The 19,598-nt window shown below is 37.4% G+C and overlaps 1 protein-coding gene across 2 annotated transcripts in view; it reads right to left on the reverse strand.

The window, feature by feature from the left end:
* The window catches only part of LOC124245830 (membrane-bound transcription factor site-2 protease), a 35,839-nt gene that overhangs the window by 8,759 nt on the left and 7,482 nt on the right, over positions 1-19,598 (reverse strand). Inside the window, exons 4-7 of one of the 2 annotated variants that reach the window (XM_046673595.1) lie at positions 16,818-16,921; positions 14,704-14,831; positions 8,129-8,247; positions 6,282-6,462 (exon numbers count right to left, since the gene is read on the reverse strand). In XM_046673595.1, coding sequence (XP_046529551.1) covers positions 6,282-6,462; positions 8,129-8,247; positions 14,704-14,831; positions 16,818-16,921 — 532 coding nt within the window. Of the gene's footprint in view, positions 1-6,281; positions 6,463-8,128; positions 8,248-10,443; positions 12,376-14,703; positions 14,832-16,817; positions 16,922-19,598 lie in introns of those variants that run through there. The other variant, XM_046673594.1, reaches the window with a different exon arrangement.

The raw sequence follows: 19,598 nt of genomic DNA on the forward strand, positions 1-19,598 counted from the left end.
GGTGCATAGGTCCACACCTGGGATCTGAACCGGTGAACCCCTAGCTGCCGAAGTGGAGCGCGTGAACGTAATGACTGCACCACCAGGCAGTCCCGTTTTGTTTTCTTATCGTAACTGAATGGATATTTAAATTTTGGGTGACGAGTAATATTTAAAATATGAAAACAAACTGTAAACATCTAATGGCACAGACAAACCCGTGCCTATAATCACTGGTCAGCCCTAATCATAAAGTATAAAGTAAAAAGTTGTTTAAGATTTTTTTTTAATCAATCCAGGCTAAAACCCTCAGTGTTCTCCCTGATCCGTTGTCAAGTCTCACTAATTTTTACCTCCCCATTATTTTTCTCCTTATGTATTCCCACCTGAGTGTCGACACTAATTCCTCCTCACCTGACCCACTTGAAGAGTCCTATTGCATCTTGTTTATCACCTAGCTCTCATATGCAAACCTCTCCTACATACTAAATGCTTCAAATTAACCTTCCAGTGTAGAACTCTGAGAATGTAGTGCTTCTAATCCAAAATTTCCAGACTCAGCACTGCTCCCAAATAAAGTCTAAACTCCATAGCCTAAAACGTAAAGATTTCCACTTTTTTAAAATCACCGTATCTCATACTCTTCTTTTGCTGAACGAAATTACTAGCAGTTCCCTGACCACCTTCTAATCTATGGTCCTCAGATTGATTTCTAGCTTGGCCTCCTGAAATGAAACTCACTGTTGAGGCCCATCTCAGGAGCTGCTGTATGAAACCTGTCCTCATCTCAGTCACGACTGACTGCCATCAACTTTCACAACTCCCAATATTTCCTGTCATCACTTACATTTAACCTTGTACTGTAATAACATGGGCATAGTCTGTTTCTTGATTAGACTGTGAACTCCCTGAGGGAAAGTTTTCTCAGTCTATTACATACAGTGGATTACTCAATATATACTGAATATGGAAATGATGTTCTATGCCACTTGCCTTTATATCTGTAACTATTTTTAAAAGTTTACATCTGGTGCTTGATCACTAACTTTTCTTGGAGGACTGTATACAATACAGAATTGAAAGTCAAGAATTTGTTATCACTGTTGATACAGCATATCTGGTAATGCAAATGATTAAAGGGGCAAGCAGGTACCAAATGAATGTAATGGATAGCGTTTGGAAAGAATAGGAAGTGGTGGGGACTGTGATGAATTAGAAAATATATACCCTGTTCTAAGGGGTTAGCAGGCAGGCCACTTAACTTGGGGCCCAGATTCAAGAGATCATCCATTTTTTTCTAAGAGAAACCAGAAATCTGGACCCTCATGTGAAACCTCTTGAATTTTAAATATTGGCAGTCATTTAAAATTTTTAAAAACACTGTGCAAGACAAACAAAATACATCTGCTGAGGCTGGATTTGGCCTCTAGGCTACCACCAATTTGTGACCTCAGGGTTACAGCTTCTTCCTATGGTGATTATTCCAACCAAAACATAAATCCATGACTGTGGCTGCCCTGACAAGATTAAGTACCTTTTGACATACAGAATTTTCCAATGAAGAGCTAAATATTTTGTTACCATGTAAGAAGTAAACTTGATATAAAAAATATTTTAGGTGCTGGCCCCACGGCAGAGTGGTTAAGTTCGTGTGCTCCGCTGCAGGCTGCCCAGTGTTTCGTTGGTTCGAATCCTGGGTGTGGACATGGCACTGCTCATCAAACCACAGTGAGGCAGCATCCCGCATGCCACAACTAGAAGGACACACAACGGAGAATATACACCTATGTACTGGGGGGCTTTGAGGAAAAAAAGGAAAAAAAAATTTTAAAGCTACAACATTTTTTTTTAATTGATAAACAGAGAAATATCAAGTTTACTCGCATGTTCCGTTTCAGCGGCCCGGGGTTCACCAGTTCGGATCCCGGGTGCGGACATGGCACCACTTGGCAAGCCATGCTGTGGCAGGCGTCCCACATATAAAGGAGAGGAAGATGGGTACGGATGTTAGCTCAGGGCCAGTCTTCCTCAGAAAAAGAGGAGGATTAGCAGCAGATGTTAGCTCAGGGCTAATTTTCCTCAAAAAAATTTTTTTTTATTTTAGAATCTTTTCTACTGGGTCACATTAAAAGACAAGTCACTTAACCAATTTCTGTGATACAATTCTTAATATGTAAGATGGGGACGCCACAGAAAATTTTCACATTAGTACACTGCTATCAAGCATGAGAGGCCAATCCAATTCTACTTTGGAAAGAGCATTCAAGGCTGCAACAGGCGGTCCCAGAGGCGTTCATGGGTTCAATTTAACTCTGGGAGATGAGAATTGTCCCTTAAATCTCCCCAGATTTGGAGACAATTAGGAAAATTAAGACCAGATCAGTTTGACAATTCCACTACAGGGAGAAACTGCATATTCTGAGTGCACCCTAAGAAACAGGTGCATAGAAACAGTCTAGTCACAGAAAGAGTCTAGTCTTCAAAAGACGGTCTAGACCAGAGGTGATTTTGGAATAAGGCTAGTAGGAAGAAAATTTTTCAATCTATAGTTCACAGTCCTCACTACTTTCTATATCACTAAAATGAACTGAATAATTTTCTTCCCCTGGCTTAATAAACATACAAATGTAGCTAGAGCTCCAACACAGGGAGGCAAGCCTATTTATTCTTAGTTCTACAGTAGACTTTATACCAGCATCATCCAGTAACAAGCAGTTAAAAAATTACACACACACACACACACTCTCTCTCTCTCTTCAATTTAGGATAGCAAAGAAACTTTGGATCATAAGTTGATGTTCACAATGAGAAAACAGAGACTTTTTTCCAAACAGAGAAGAGTTGGGCATAAAAACAATCCGGGTACTCAAAATATGTGGAAAAGATTCCCAGAGTTTTCCATTTATTATCTTAAACCAGGTAGGGAAAGTTCTTTCCTCACTTCAGTTAGAAATATAGAAGACAGGATAATATTCCCTTTGCCAGGCAGTTAAGGGCATAGACCCTCACCTCTTTTGAACAGGAATATAGGCTGTTCAAGGGAGATACCTGAAGCTGGGCTCACAGGTTCATTTTAGGGAGAAGCTGCCTTTAGTATTCAATCTCATGCTCCTTAAAATGTCGTTCAAATGCTGGACTTCTTGAGTACAGTTTTTTATTACTCAAAACAATGCTTTAAGGAAACAAAAAAGGAAAAAAGCTAAATAGTTTTATGTATAGTATATGAAATGAAGATTGTCCCCTCAAACTAAAGAGGGGATGCAAGCTACTTGTTAGGAAAATAGTCCCCCCCAAAAGAGCCAGACTAGTTCTTGTCTGTAACTTTTAGTTCCATTCAAATCACTAAGTGGCATATGGACATCCAGCAATGCTAAAAGCAGAGGCTTGAATATGAATGGGGGAAAAGTTGTTTTCAGTTCTGACCCAGAATGAGACCAGAGGTCTATTCCAGGTGCAAAGGGCTCTAAGACTTCACCCAGTGTCCATTTTGGGGCTTCTTGGAAAGGCCATTCAATTTCCAAGGAGAGTATGGGACAAGCTCCTAAGGCTTGCCCCACGCACCAAGGGCAGACGTGGAAGTAAACCAGCCTTGGCTTTGTTGGTGACATTTGTTGTAGTTTAACATTTTAATGTTTAAAAGTCAAAAAGGAAAGGATTAACAAGAAAAAGGCAGGTCCTAACAATTTAATAAAATGTACAGTCATTTCAGGTAGATTAACCACAGTTTTCTAATTTGCCAGAAATCTACCTGTTATTATTTTAAGGAGAACATCTAGTCTGCTTAATTAATTAATATCTTAGGGAATATCTTTAAAGATTTAATAATACACCTGGGAGAGTGAAGGTAGAAATTAAGGCCAGAAATGATTGGTTGGGACAGCTTATGGGCACTTCCAGGGTCAGATCTTTCCAAGGTGACTTTATTGTTTTGAAGTGGTATAAATTCTTAGAATTTTAATTATGTATATTGAATTCCACTCTAAATTGAATCAATTTTGGATTGTTGGCCACTTTGTATTATCATATTTAGCTATATCTTTCCCCTCTATTCATAATGAAGGATAACAAAGGTACCTAGATACACGTAAAATACTATCAATCCCCAGCTTTCTTAAATGTCCACAGCCCCAGTGGTCAAGCCTGCCATTAAAATTAATCTAGCATATATTTTAAGTTATATTTCCAGTCATTAAATTCCTATAAACTGGCTAAGTATATGCACTCCATTTAGAAATGGTTAAATGGAGGTACGGGTTTATCAGATAAAGTCACCATGCAAAATCAACATGTGTCCTAATACAGTCGCTCCTAAGGAGATGAAATAGATATTGAAGAATTATTATTTTGGGACTAATTTTCTATTAGTGTAGAAAGAGTAATATCTGCTTTAGGTTTTTCAACAAATACCTCCAAAATACAGCATATGACCCATAATAGTGAAATACTCAAAAAGTTAATAAGGAAAGAGTTTCAGAGTATATCAGGGAAAATTTTCATTTCCAATTTGTCTGACAGGAAAAGGACAAAATCTTAAACACCTGAGATGCAGATATCTTAAATAAAACAGTCCTACTGGAGAAAATTTTATTTGATTACTGTGTCATTTTGGCTTTTGTAATTCAATACAGATTGTACCAAACTTAGAGAAACTGGAGGAAAATGATAAAGGACTTAAGTAGTGTAAAATAATGGATTATTTCTCTTACAGAAGAACACATTGTGGGTTACATACTAACCTGTCATCTGAAAAGTTTTGGAAGACGCTAAATGGCTCTTGAGAATAGGAAAAATTTATAGGTCTTTCAATCTTAAAGAATGAACAACGTTTATCACCACAAGGGAGAGGACCACACATTGTGCGCTTCCTGACATGATGCAATAGAAAGTACTAAGTGCTATCTATGAAGGATTTTTGCACCCCCCCAAAATGGATCCTGAATCTAATCAAGCCTCTAGATCTAATTACTGTTTATAGAAAATTTGGGGGACATCTGAACATGTCAATGACATGATGAGGATAAGATATAACCAGACAAATCCAGAATATAGGAAATTCGACAAAACAAATGACTCAGTTTCTTCAACAAACGTTATTTCAAAAGAAAAAGTCAGGAGGAATTGTTACCAGTTAAAAGACACTTAAAAGACATACCATTCAACTTAAACAAACCAACTATTTGAAGAACAGTTAAGGAAAAGTGAATATCAACTAGATACTAAGAATTATTGTTAATTTTGTTAGATGTGATAACAATACTGTGGTCATGTTTAAAAAATCATCATCTATTAAAGACATGCTGAAGTTTATGGACGAAATGATAGGAAGCCTGGGATGTGCTTTAAAACACTTCCTCCAAAAGTGGGCTGATTTGATGAAAACATTGGCAAAATGTTGATAATTCCTGAAGCTGGGAGAAGGACGCATAAGGTTTCATTTACACTACTTTCTTGACTTTTATGTATGTTTGAAAAACATTTACAATAAACAAAGTTCTTAAAAATGGGTTACACATAGAAGATTACACTTGAAAAAAGTTTTAAAGATTAGTTCTTACTACTTTGCCATTGTTGCACACAGTACTTTAGTAAAGTTATTCTTGATTATTAATTGCATTTTCTAACCCCAAGAGATGTGGACAAGTATCCAGGGCATTTCTTGAATTAAAGATACAGTCTGTGAGCATAATTTGTATTTTCCAACACTTTCAATAATTTGGCCCCCCATGATTTTGTATAAAGAGTAGGGAGGCTGATTTTTCAGAGCTGAAAGAACTCAAAATAAATTTAGCAGCTTCTGAGAATAAGCTTGCATCACCCTGTTACCTGCTACACAGAACAACAGATCTGACTTCAGGGGATATTTTCAGATGCCAAGATGACTTCCTCTGGATGCCTGCCACATAAAACAACTCTACCCCAAATAGCTTTGGACATGCCACTATCCATATAGCACAGGGGTATTTAATTAGTGGAACTTAGTTAATTGGTTATGGTTGAGCTTGAATGCTGACTTAACACAAGTTTTTTTGAATGCAGAAAGAATTAGATAACTAGAGTCCTGAAAATCAAATATGATATTATGAAATTAGTAAGAAGTTTAACAGCAATATATAATAAAGGAAACATACATATTAGTATCCAACTTATCAAGAAGAATGTTTACTAGTTTGGGCCTATCATTACTTTACCGATTTGTTTTAAAGAAATTAGAACCAAATAAATCTACAGACATGGTCTAAGAATTGGGGAATGGCAAGTACTGCCACTTGAAGCATTGTGTTATACTGAGGAAACATACACACCTCTAACTGGGAAGCTCAACTGCTGTAAAGTTGACGCACTTATACAGTAACCAATTTGGGGCTCATAGGCGATGGTATCTAGACATTCATTCCAATCCTGCACGTTAGTAACAGGACAATCCTGTAGATGGGTGACAAGGTCTCCCACAAAAAGGCCTCTGGGTCCAATGGCAGGTGAGTCCTTGAGAAGAGGGAAAAATCAAATCAGGTAATGTGTCAAGACAAGCTAAAATTAATCTGAGCAAACAATAGCTAAAGACACCGAGTTAATTAAGTAGAATATTTTGAATAATGTAGATAATCCAGCTTTGAATCCAAGGTGTACAGACCTAGAAAATTAAAATAAAATCCAACACTTATAGTTACTTTTCCTACTTCTCCAAGATTTTGAATTTTTCACAACTGAAAAAAACTCACTCACCAACTGTTACGATTAAAACAACAAAGTTTTCCAAAACTGCTAATTAAAATTTTTGTGAAAGTAGTCATCAGAATGCCTTCGTTTTCCTATATGCTCAGTGGATAAAATTATAAGACAAGTCCTTATCTAAACACAGTCCCAAATATGTAGACGATACTGTCAGCACAGGAAATATGTGAGCCAGTTGCTCAGAAAGGTAATTTTCCTCTTCCCAAAGTCTGAACAGAAGACGATGTCATCATAGTAGTTACTGTTTAAGGGAGTGAAATACAGAGTTGAAGACATTAACTTAAACTCCCACAAAATGTTCTGGCTGGCTAGCCTAGCTTTCATCTTTCTGACTTCTTAGGAGTAAAGACATTTGACTCAACAGCAGAGTTATAAAAATAAACAGTAAAGGTAAATGATGCATTTTATCAACAAACTACAGGTAGAAAATCTTGGTACTATCTTTGTAATTCAGAACAGAAATAATTTAAAAAGCCAATGTATTTTGACATTTCTCCAAAGAAGATATATGGATGGCCAATAGACACATGAAAAGATGCTCATCATCACTAATCATCAGGGAAATGCAAATCAAAACTACACTAAGATATCACTTTACACCTGTTAGAATGGCAAAAATAACCAAAACAAAAAGTGACAAATGTTGGAGAGTTTGTGGAGAAAAAGGAACCCTCATACCCTGCTGCTGGGAATGCAAATTGGTGCAGCCACTGTGGAAAACAGTATGGAGATTTCTCAAAAAATTAAAAATAGAAATACCTTATGACCCAGACATCCCACTACTGGGTATCTATCCAAAGAACTTGAAATCAGCAATTCCAAAAGTCCCATGCACCCCTATGTTCATCGCAGCATTATTTACAATAGTCAAGACGTGGAAGCAACCTAAGTGCCCATCAACTGATGATCGGATAAAGAAGATATGGTATATATATATATATATATATATACACAATGGAATACTACTCAGCCATAGAAAAGGATAAAACTGTCCCATTCACAAACAACATGGATGGACCTTGAAGGTATTATGTTAAGTGAAATAAGCCAGATAGAGACAATCTGTGTATGACTCCACTCATATGTGGAAATTAAACATGTAGACAAAGAGAACAGGTTAGTGGTTACCAGGAGAAAGGGGGGATAGGGGGTGGGCACAAAGGGTGAAGTGGTGCACCTACAACATGACTGACAAACAATAATGTACAACTGAAATTTCACAAGGTTGTAAACTATCATAATCTTAATAAAAAGTAAAAAAAAAGCCAATGTATTTCACAAAACTATTTGTTCAATTTGAAAGGATTATAGTAATTTCTTCAAGGAGGACAACTTGAATAAAAGTTCCTGACATAAAATGCTATGTGCTACATCACAAAATCTGGCGACAGAATGCCCCAAGTAATCCATTATTTACCTCAGCAACTTCAGTGATAAGCACCCCGACTCCAGTGTAGTAAAATGGCAAGAGAATTACAGGGAGCAGAACAAGAGCTAAAATACCCAGGAGTGCAAGGACGAAATTATGCCAGATACCTGAAAAGACAGAAAAAAAGAAACAAGCTCAATCAGGGGCAGGAATGATTTAGGTATTTGGACTTTATAATACCTGGGCATTCTGATAAATTAGTAAAGTAACCAGAAGAAGCTGTCAGGCAGATAGATCTTACTTAGTGCAGCAGACAGACGTTCAGTTAGGGGCCTCTTCCATTTCCGATATTGAAATCTAAAATGAGCATGTTAATACCACAATAGGAAGACTACATGCTAATATGACTTAACACTAATAGCATCTATATTCTATTATATATATACCTCTATGATATATATATAACATGAATACAATTAATATCTTCTACTTACTATACCTTCTTTTCAGAAAATGTATACAATATTAATTTAAACATACTTGTGATCTTTTAAAGGAACTTCAGAGCTATTCAAATAAAAGTTAAGATGAAATAAAAAACACTCTTGCTGAACTGGGGTATGGAAATCCAAATGGTACTTGGAAAAAGGGATTGCTTTAAGAATTAAACTATTATGGAGAGTAGTATTGGTGGACCAAATAGAGTATGTATCTTACATCATGTCACAGACTATAACCACCTCCACCATATATACAGAGATGGTTAGGTGAACCCAGTGGTGTGCTGGAGCCTGCTCCTACCTGCTTGTCACAGCTGACTATGTGCCTCTCTTCCCAATTCCTCCTTCAGGGACTTCAGGTTGGCACCTTGAAATTGGCCATGGTGGTAGTATTTACAACAGAAACCAGCATATGCTACATATCAGAGCTCCCCATCCTCCCCACCAGAGCCAGGAGTTAAACATTCACTAGCACACCACTAGATAACCCCTCCCCCGACACCTATCCTTTCCTTCTTCTACTAGTTTTTCTCACGGGGCAGGGTGGGGGCACTACTAGCACTCTGAGCAGTGTGATTCTTAGTTGTGCAGGTCTGTCTCTTACACTACAGGACATTTAGAATTCCTGGCTCCATCCACTAAATGCCATTAGTGCTCTCCAGTCAGAGACAACCAAAGAATGTTCCCCACCCCACACATTCCAAACCTCCCCAGGAGGGCGATAGTATCAGTGGTTGAGAACCAATGCTCTATAATTACAGAAATGTAACCTAAAGACATTTCCCAGACTCAGGAGGCTGAGTATGGCCATACAACTGTGTTTCGGCCAACAGGATGTGAGTGGAAGTGATGTGGATATCCCCCTCCTACTGGCTGGAATGTAGCTATGATGGAGCTAATCTGAGCCCATGACATAGAAGCTGCACGCTGGGAATAGTAGAGCTAACAATCAGAAAGAGCCAGAGTCCCCCAAATCAAAGAATTATCATATCAGTGCTGAACTACTTACATTTTGGAATGTTTTATGAGAGTTTAACCCATTGTTACTTTTAGCTATTAAAGCAGCCAGATACCTAGCTAACAGGTGTTCCATGAACCATATTCACATTGTAAGACTTCCTCCACTTTTTTTTGTGTGTTGTAAGTTGTTAAATTCCAGAAATGTCTAGAGCAAGTCTAGTCTAGGATGTATTAGGCAAACAATCTTTTCTGTTCTATATACAGAGAGATTTTTAAAAGCACCAATGTTATCAAACTATTTATCAGAAACTAATTTTGCTTTTTCATTTATAAGTTCATTTTTAACTCAGCTTTCCCCACAACTCCTCAGGATTGCCTACATGCCTGCACGCTTACTCTCTCTCCTTTATCAGGATGATACCACCACACAACCATGACTATTCCCATCAAAAGAATGGGGCGGGGGGGGGGGGGGGGTCACACAGCAGCACTGATTCCTTGACTCTCTGGGCAGCCTCCATCTCTTGTCAGACATATAGCTGGTACCAGATCACCCCTCTAGATTCCAGATTTGCCCATGATGGCTAAGTGGCAATGAGTGTGGTGGAACACACACATTTCCTCTACTTAAACAACCTCTCGTCCATTAATAATTTGTTTGTAAGTACACCAAAAGAATCTTTGTTACAACTTTTACTTTCTCTAGAGCAGGGTTTCTCAAGTGACATTATTCACATTTTGAGCTAGATAATTCTTTGCCGTGGGGGACTGTCTTGTGCATTGTAGGATGTTTAGCACCATCCCTGGTCTCCACTCACCACATGCCAGTGGCACCCTCCCCATCTTCTCTATTTTCTAGCTATGGTATTTATACAGACAAGTTTTTTTTGTTTCTTTCTTTAGAACACGAATTTTATTTTTGCTTTACTACACAAGATGTACATATCGATCATTAAAAAGTCAATATATACACAATATATCCTACAACTGAACACCACTCTCTGACAGGCAAAGAAATCACACTAAACAACAGTACCTGGCAGTATTTGGGGGAAAGAAAATGATTAAAACAGGTTTAAATTGACTAATACTATTAAGTCACATCTATTATTCAATACTACATAATTCAACGCAGCTAAAAGATAGTTATGCAGAAACTTAATATACAAAAATACAACCAAAATTAAGATAGCAAACAAAACCTCTATAACTTTTTTAAACAGGAAAATACCTTACGCATGCATGTAACTGTTCACTTTGTTTTTATATTTAAACATTTTTTTATAACTGTTCATTCTTTTAAAGAACATCTGTAAGCAAAGTTATCAACTTCCAAAACACCATAGAGTTACTAAACATATTCCTAAAAGTATAAACATGAACATTTGGAAAATAGAGAACTTCTAAAAATTGTAAGCAGTAAGTGAACTTCATATTTAAAAGAATGTGAAAAGAAGTCCCATTTTTGGCACAGCTGTATGAAGAACTGTCTTTTGATGTGAGGTTCATGAATTATCCTCCTGTTGGGACCAAACTGTACAAAAACATGTTTTTCAAACGGTATTATAGAACAAGATATAGCATCTTAACAATGTTATACAAAGGATTACTTTTTTTACTTTTCAAATTTCTACTATTCTATCAAAACAAGACCCTTAGTTGTGTAGGAATCATTTTTAAAATTCTTTCCTAGGAACAACATACAAAAGAGAGGCATAATTATTTTCAGTCACACTCCTGAAGGATGCTTCCTGAGTTTGAGAAGGGTCTTCTCTTTTTACTGGCTGCTTTTGTTTTTAGCATGGGTTACGATATGAGATTTCAGGTTAGTTGACTGAGCAAACTTCTTATTACAAGCATCGAAGGGGCACACGTAGGGCCTGTCTCCAGTATGGATTCGCACATGTGTACGCAAATTGAAATCCAGGGAAAAGCGTTTTCCGCAGCCTTCAAATGTGCACTGAAAGGGCTTCTCTCCAGTATGCACCAGTTGATGTCGTTTCAGTTTTGAGCACTCAAGAAAAGCTTTGCCACATTCTGCACATACGTGGACTCTGGGACCGTGGATTTGCAGATGTTTCCTCATGGCAGAGTTATCCCTGAACATCTTTTCGCAGCCTTTATGAGGGCAAGCTACTGTTTTTGGAGTACCTTCTTTGTTTTTTCTTGGCTTCATTCCAGTAAATTCTGCCGGTTGTTTGGGATCTGAGAGGTCAACGCCAGGTATTCCTTCAGGAGGAAGTTTCTTCCCTGTCACGTACTCTGAGTAATCGGGAGGTGAGTTCTCCTCCGTCTGTCCTTCTGTCTCATTGTCCCTTTCACTGCTCGGGCACCACATGGTGACGGAGAACTCTCCCTCCAGGGTTTTGATGTGCACCTGCTTCTGCTCCCACTTCTTCCTGCCGGTCTCAGGGGCGCTGCCGCTTCCCGCCCTGGCCTCACTGCTGGTGTAGCTCTTCTTATGGCCGGGCTTCTTGCCCCGGCTCCTGCGCTTCTTGCGGTAGCTGTAGGCCGACGACGACGCGGAGGTTGCCAAGGAAGCCAAGGCCTGCTGGTAGTAGTCGTCGTCGTCGACTGGGTTGATCACCGGATTCTCAAGGTTGTCTGACTCGTAGTAGTCCACCACTTCCTCCTGTGTCTGCACCATAACCATTTCCTGGTCACCTTGGTTCGGGTTGTTGATAATGAGCGGCTGCAGCGCGATCAGGGGCGGATGGTGGTGGCCGCCGTGGAACCAGTCGCCGCTGATATCCTCGTACTCGACGGTTCCCATCTCCGCGGTCTCCACAGGGAGGCTGTGCAGCTCCACGATATCTGCAGGCATCTCCGAGTTTTCTGTGGAGATGTAGAGAGCTTCCTCTGAGGCCATGGCAGCGAGCTCTACAGAGACTTTGGCCGCGGGGCAGCGGGTGTGTGACTGGAAGGCCGCGGAAAACAAAGGCTGAGGGAGGAAAGCGCGAGGGCTACGAGGAAGGCGTGGGCGGTTGAGGCGAAAAGCCCAGAAGGCGAGGGGGCTTCTGGGTGCGCCCGGCGCATGCACTTCCCGGCGCCGCCTCGAGTGCGTGCCCACGCTCATGCCCACGCCCTCGTGTACGCACTACCCCTCCCGCCTTCCCGTCCTGCCTAGCAAGCTGTTGGTTTTTGAACATTAACTTGGTAACCGGGCTCTTCACTGGTGTTCTATTACTTCATTTCCGTTGATTTTCTTGCCTCCCTCCCCAGGCATATAACAGTATCAGAAAAAAAAGGCTTACTCCTTTCTAATATTTATGCTTCTGTTTTTCCTCTCATTTAATTGCAATGACCCACATTTACAGACCACTTAACACTATCAGTGATAGCTGACGGTGGGACTGCTTGTCTTGTCCTTTAATAGCTTCTAAGTGTCATACCATCAGGAAGTATCCAGCTATTTCTACTTTTACTAAGGATTTTTGGTTTTTAGCTATTAATAGATGTTGAATTTTGTTAAATAGCCGTTTCAATATCTGTTGAGATGAAGATTTTTTTCCCTAATGGTACATAATGTAAACAACAGTAAAATGGATTTCCTAATGTTGAACCATCCTTGCATTGTTTAAGTCCACCATGTGTCTGTAGAGGGTTTTTTTGTGCTTTACAGGATGTTGTATCAGTGTTATACTGGCTTTAAAAAAAAAATCTTAGTTTTCTTCTCTGTGCAATCTAGAAAGTTTATACTAAATTGGAATTAAAAGGAAAATCTTTTTCTTCAAGATCTGAAAGAATTCCACCCATGAAACTTTCAGGGGCGTTCTTCATTACTTTCTTAATTTCTCCCATTGTAATTAGACTATTTAGATTTTTTTCTCTCTCTTCTGGGGTTAACTCAGGCTATTTATTTATTTTTTTCAGAATGATCCAGGTTTAAATTTTTTTTTTTTGCAGAGATGAACAAAGAACACTTATAATTGTTCCAATTTTCTCGTATGAGTTGTCATTCTCCAATCCGACTGCTAAAGAATTAGTGTTTACAGACACTTTCTCCCATTGTTTAATCTTTTTTTGGTCCAAGAACTAACTCTTGGACTTATTTATATTTTTCTTTTCTCTAATTTATTCTGCCTATATCCTTACTAATTACATCATTAAGCTATTTTATAGTTCTTTTCTCACTTATTCAGTTGAATGCTTAACTGGTTTACTTTCATTTCTTTTTTCATAAAAACTGCCTAAGGCAGTGAATTTTCCTTTTAGCAAAACTTTGCACATTATTTCATTATCATTTAAATATACAGCAATTATCATTTTGAATTAAATTGGTCAATCTTTTTTTTATTATTTTTTATTGAGTTAATGATAGGTTACAATCTTGTGAAATTTCAGTTGTACATTATTGTCTGTCAGTCATGTTGGTCAATCCTTTTTTTAAAAGATTTTATTTTTCCTTTTTCTCCCAAAGACCACCCAGTACATAACTGTGTATTTTTAGTTGTGGGTCCTTCTAGTTGTGGCATGTGGGATGCTGCCTCAACATGGCTTGATGAGCGGTGCCATGTCCACACCCTGGATTTGAACTGGCCGCCGAAGGAGAGAGCTCGAACTTAACCAGTTAGCCACGGGGCTGGCCCCTGGTCAATTTTTTTAGGTTTCATGGGCACTTGAAAAGAAATTGTCATGGCATAGAGTTTGACATGTCTATTGACTTTTACCTTACTAATTAGAGCTTTGATGATCTGACTTTTTCATACTTATTTGCTACTTGTTGAGAGATGAGACGAACCTCTTTTATTGCAATTTGGTTTTCTCCTTCTACTTTTTCCATTTGTTTTGATGGTTTGTTACTTGATATAGTAAGATTCACAACGATTACATTTTCATTGTGCTTTATACTCCTTATGATTATTAACTGGCCCCTTGTGTCTAATTTAATGCTTTAGTCATATTTACTGTTCACATTTGTGTGGTATGTTATGCTTTTAATATACCACACAAAAAGATTGCTTTTAAAAGCAATCATTTAAAAATTATGTTGTTTTTAATGAAGAAACTGGAATGTCAATTATTTTGCTCTAAACTTTTAACTGAGAATCTTATAAGTTGAATTTATCAACCAAATGATGATATGTTTTCATTTGTGATGTGAGTACTTTCCATCAAACCACTAACAACACACAGATGAATAAAGAAATTTAAGTCTGTTACCTGCACAAAATATCCTTAGCTGCTGGACTGGTGATATAAGTTGCAAATGAGTGGTGAACAGATCAACAAATGCTCCAGGATAAATAATGAAGAGAAAAATCCCAAAGCCATTAAATCGTACTTGTTCCCTAAGAAATCACATAAGAAAAAGGAATTTAATACTAGTATTGCATTTGTCAAATTAATAATGTATGTAATCTTAGAACTTCCCACTGTAATTCATTTCCTTTTTATTTTTGAGGGAGATTAGCCCTGAGCTAACTACTGCCAGTTCTCCTCTTTTTGCTGAGGAAGCTTGGCCCTGAGCTAACATCGTGCCCATCTTCTTCTACTTTATATGGCCTACCACAGCATGGCATGCCAAGTGGTGCCATGTCTCACCCAGGATCCAAACCTGCGAACCCTGGGCCGCCGAGAAGCAGAACGTGCGAACTTAACCGCTGCGCCACCGGGCTGGCCCCCTTCCTACTGTAATTCAAATTCTTGCTGAAAAGCAAGTCTCTCTGGACAGTCAAAAAAATTACACCTATATATATGATATATATCTCTCTCTCTCTCTCATCATAATTTTACAATAGTGTACAGATTTGGTTGTCTGTGAAAGCACATTTTGTAAAACAGGACATTCTGAAACAGACAACTTCAAAATTTTTAGGAACCCATACGATGAGCAGATAACTTGAAATTAGTCACACAGAGAAATAAATGGTTAATATTTCTATGAGAAACTAAATGAAAAATATTTTTATGGTTTACTCAAATATTTTCAGAGAAGGACACGTAGAAAATATAATTTAAGTAAATTATCTAAATGTTTATATTTGTCTTAGCTATTATAAAGGTGGAGGTTTGTCTAAGTGTATTCCTGTTGAATTAATGTTAAAATAAGTACATTTAAAAATGCATAATGCTCAGATTGTCCTTAAGAGAATTCTTTTTTATCAATTCATTCTCGAAAAATCAAATTACACTTAATAGCTTCATAAAACCAAACAGCTACTCTAAAAAAAGCATCACCTAAATATACTGTGCTGTCACTTAGTACTAAACATGTAAGCCTGTAAAATTCACTTTTTCTTAGCAGTTGGGATTTTATTAAAAAATTACATTGTTTCACAAGCACACTGTGAAATATTAAACTGTTAATAACAATGCTTTTACATGTAAAACCCTAAAGGCTGCAATGCTAAAAGCGTGGAAACAAAGGTGAAAGAGATTAAAAAAAATTTAAAAAGTAGCCACCCACTTAAACCACTACATGGCACACCTGTTTAACAGTATATGCTCTGTCAAGATGAGGGTTTATTGCCAGTCAATAGACTCTTGTTCATAAGCAAGTGGAAAGTAATAAGAAGTGATTAAATCTTCTCCTCTAAAACCTTTTACCTGGTCCACACACCCAAAGGATAAAACATATCCCCATCAGTATGTGTGTTCATTATGGCATAATTATCAGTGGGAATGAAAGGGAGTTGTGACTCACCCTCTCCCCCATCACAATTTTGTAAGTTTAGAAGCCTTTATAATGCTCAGGTATAATTACATACATTTGGGTATGCAAGACAAGAACAGGGCATGATACTCGAAGCAAGTCCCAGGTCTCATCCTCGCTTGTCTTCTTCTACTTGGGTTTCTAGATAGGCTATGATATTTGTTAACAAACTCAGAGTTTTCAGTGTTCTTGCTCTAGCCAGCAGAGGCCATGAGTAGAAGCAGGAAAGTATTTCAGCTGATAAGCCAAAGAAAGTACTAAAAAAGCAGGTGGGTGGGCTTTGAGTGCAATGGTTATCATTCTGACTCAATGATAAAGACAAAGAGTAGGTTTCAGGATTGGATGAAAATCTAGAAGTACCATGAGAATATAACCATATTGGCAAAGGGCAAAGGATAGAAAGACCCAGATTACAGATATGCACATGGTTAATTGAGCATATTCATCAATATATTAATCTCCTCTGTAAAAGAGAAAGTACTTTAAAATAATGATGGTGGATATGCACTGGGCAATATCCACAGGAAGAAAAAGTATCAAATGTAGCAGATTTTAGTAATAAACTCTGTTAAATGAAAAGCTTCTTTGCATGTAGTAGAAAGAAAAAGGTAAATATCATTACCTAATAGCTGCTATCCCATGTCCAATTTCATGTACAACACCACTAATGAGGACTGCAGCGAAGAAATAGGTCAGTTGGTTGACCGGTAAATTTATACCAGGAACCTGTTCACAGACACAATGATAATTACACACTTGGGCACCAAAAGACCATGATGTTCACTCTGTATTAAAGCTTAAACTTCCAAGCTGAATGTTCTGTAAACTAAAAGTATATGAATACCAATGGTTCACTTCTCCATTTCTATCATAATAAAAGTAAAAACGTCAGTCAGTTTTTTGAACTAGGCAGTTTTTGAACTAAGCACAACACTAATCTAAAGAGAACAGGAAACGCCAGGTTAAAAAGTTGAAACTTTAGCTTCCTGAAGTCTGCACCATGGGAAAGAATTAGGGAGCCTGGCAAAGCGCCAGGGAATGTGGAGTGACAGTGAAGGAGTCAGCAGCTGATCTACCCTCAAGGGCTGGAAGCCTGATTTGGAAATTCTTGTTATAATTCCTAGTCCTTCCTCTGAATTGTTATTGTAAGGTTCCAAGTACTTATGTGAGTAATACAGGATATCCCCAGCCTCAATCAATGAGTTTCATTTTAGTATTCTCAAGTTATATGAGGGATGATAATTAAAGGCAGTGTAATAAAGTGCCTTATCAGTGTGGGAACACCATGCCCTCCATTTCTTCTAGCCCATCAGTTTGTCCAGCATATTGGTCAGAAAAATAGTATCAAACTGATACATAAATATTATATTAAAATTGAAATTTAAGGCAGAAAGTAAGACATATGGAACATACAGACATGCTAATAGCCTATCAAGAAGTGGGAGGTGTCTTGCAATCTCATGCTCCTAAGATGTTGTACATACATATATCATTGCATACATGAGGGAAGTTTGCTATTGTAAGGGCTGCACAGTAAATTTGTTTTAGATATCCAAGAATCTTCTCATAAGACAAATAATTGCTCCCAAGTTATATCTGTTAAAGAGATTCTATAAATTAGGCTAAGTGAAACACACCAGGCATCATTAATACCATTTACATACTGAGCATTTATTTCTTACAGTCCAGGAGTTGGGATCCTAAAGGTATTCTTCTGGGAGAAATTCCTTCTTTCTTATATTAATTATTATTTTAAATTCAGTATAAAATATATTTAAAGCTGGAAAACTCAAAGGAAAATAGAAGCCTATAATCCTTGTCCCAAAACACAAAACAATTCTCATTGTTTAACGCATGTCCTTCATCTTTTCATGTACACATATTTTAAAAAATTGTATTTTTATTAAAACATGGTTTTGAAACCTGCTCCTTTCACTAACAGTATCACAAACATTTTCCCATTAGTACTGTCTGATTCAACATGATTTTTAATAGCCGCATTATGTTCTATGGAATAGATCATTGGACAACCAATTGTTTTAAAGGTTTCTGCTCTTATAAATACTGTGATAAACATATTTGAACACATATACCCAAATATTTCGGAGAATAAATTCTTAGACAAACGTGGTTGGTTCAGGCTCTGGAGACATATCACTTGGGTTTGACGTTCTGGCTCCATCTACTAGCTAAGGGACCTCGAGGAAGTTTAGATTATTCCCCTAACACTTCAATTTCCTCATCATTAAAATGGAAATAACCACATTTACATGTAATTTTGAGGATTACAGGAGATAACTCTTGTCCAATGTTTAACATTCTGCCTCACAGAGAGGGTAGCAAATGCTATTATTACATAAAATTTAAAGGACTTTGATATCTATTAAACTGCTCACCAAAAGTCGACCCTTCCATAACCTTGGGCAAGCTCATTTTATTCAAATCTGCAATTTGAGAGGAATATAAAAGCATCCCATTGTTTTATATTTCTTTGATCATTATTAAAGCTGAACTTTGCCTCTACTTTTGACCGCTGATAGATCTTTTATGAGTAGCCTACTCATGACTTGTCTATTTTTTTTCCTCTTCATTCATCTTTTTCTTATTGATCTAAGATCACTTCAAATATCAATTATCAGTCCTCTGTAACACGTCACAGATGTATTCCCAAGTTTTTTTGCCTTTTATTTTCAGTTTTTGATATACGAAAAATTGTATGTAGTCAAATCTATCAACATTCATGGTTTCTGTCATTAGTTTTATGCTTATGTCTTCCTTATTCTGTGCTCATATAAACAGAATCCTGTTTTTTTTCTTTCAAGGTCTTTTATGATTTCATGTTTTAATTTAATTGGAATTTATTTTCATGCACAACAGAGGGATTTCACTTTTAAGCCTCCTTTAATAACTAAAGAGGAGAGTCAAACCATGCTGCTTGGATCACTTTCTAAATTCATTAATTCCCAGTATCATTTCCCTAGTTATGAAATTAGTTTTCATAATCATCACTTTTAATGCATGCATAATGTTTCATGAATGACAACCCCATGATTTAACCATTCTTCAATTATATGTCGTGGTTGTTTCCAATTCTTCACAACAATAAATAATGTTAGGATAAAGAGCTTGATGAATACTATTTTTTCTATATTTGGAAGTATTTCCTTAAGCTAGAGCCCCAGAGACGGAAGTAAATGGTCAAAGGATATGGATATTTTTATGATGCTCATTATCTGAAGTTCTCTTTACTCAGACCCTACTAAGCCACTCTTTTCAAGGACATCAGTGTAACTTTTTCTACATACCTGCTCCATTCCCATACTGTCAGGCATCTGTCTGTTCATATCAGTAGTTTCCATTTCTCTGACCCCTCTCTAAATTTATGTACTTAAGATTAATTCTC

Source organism: Equus quagga, chromosome 10 (assembly GCF_021613505.1).
Source record: "Equus quagga isolate Etosha38 chromosome 10, UCLA_HA_Equagga_1.0, whole genome shotgun sequence".
NCBI lineage: Eukaryota > Metazoa > Chordata > Mammalia > Perissodactyla > Equidae > Equus > Equus quagga.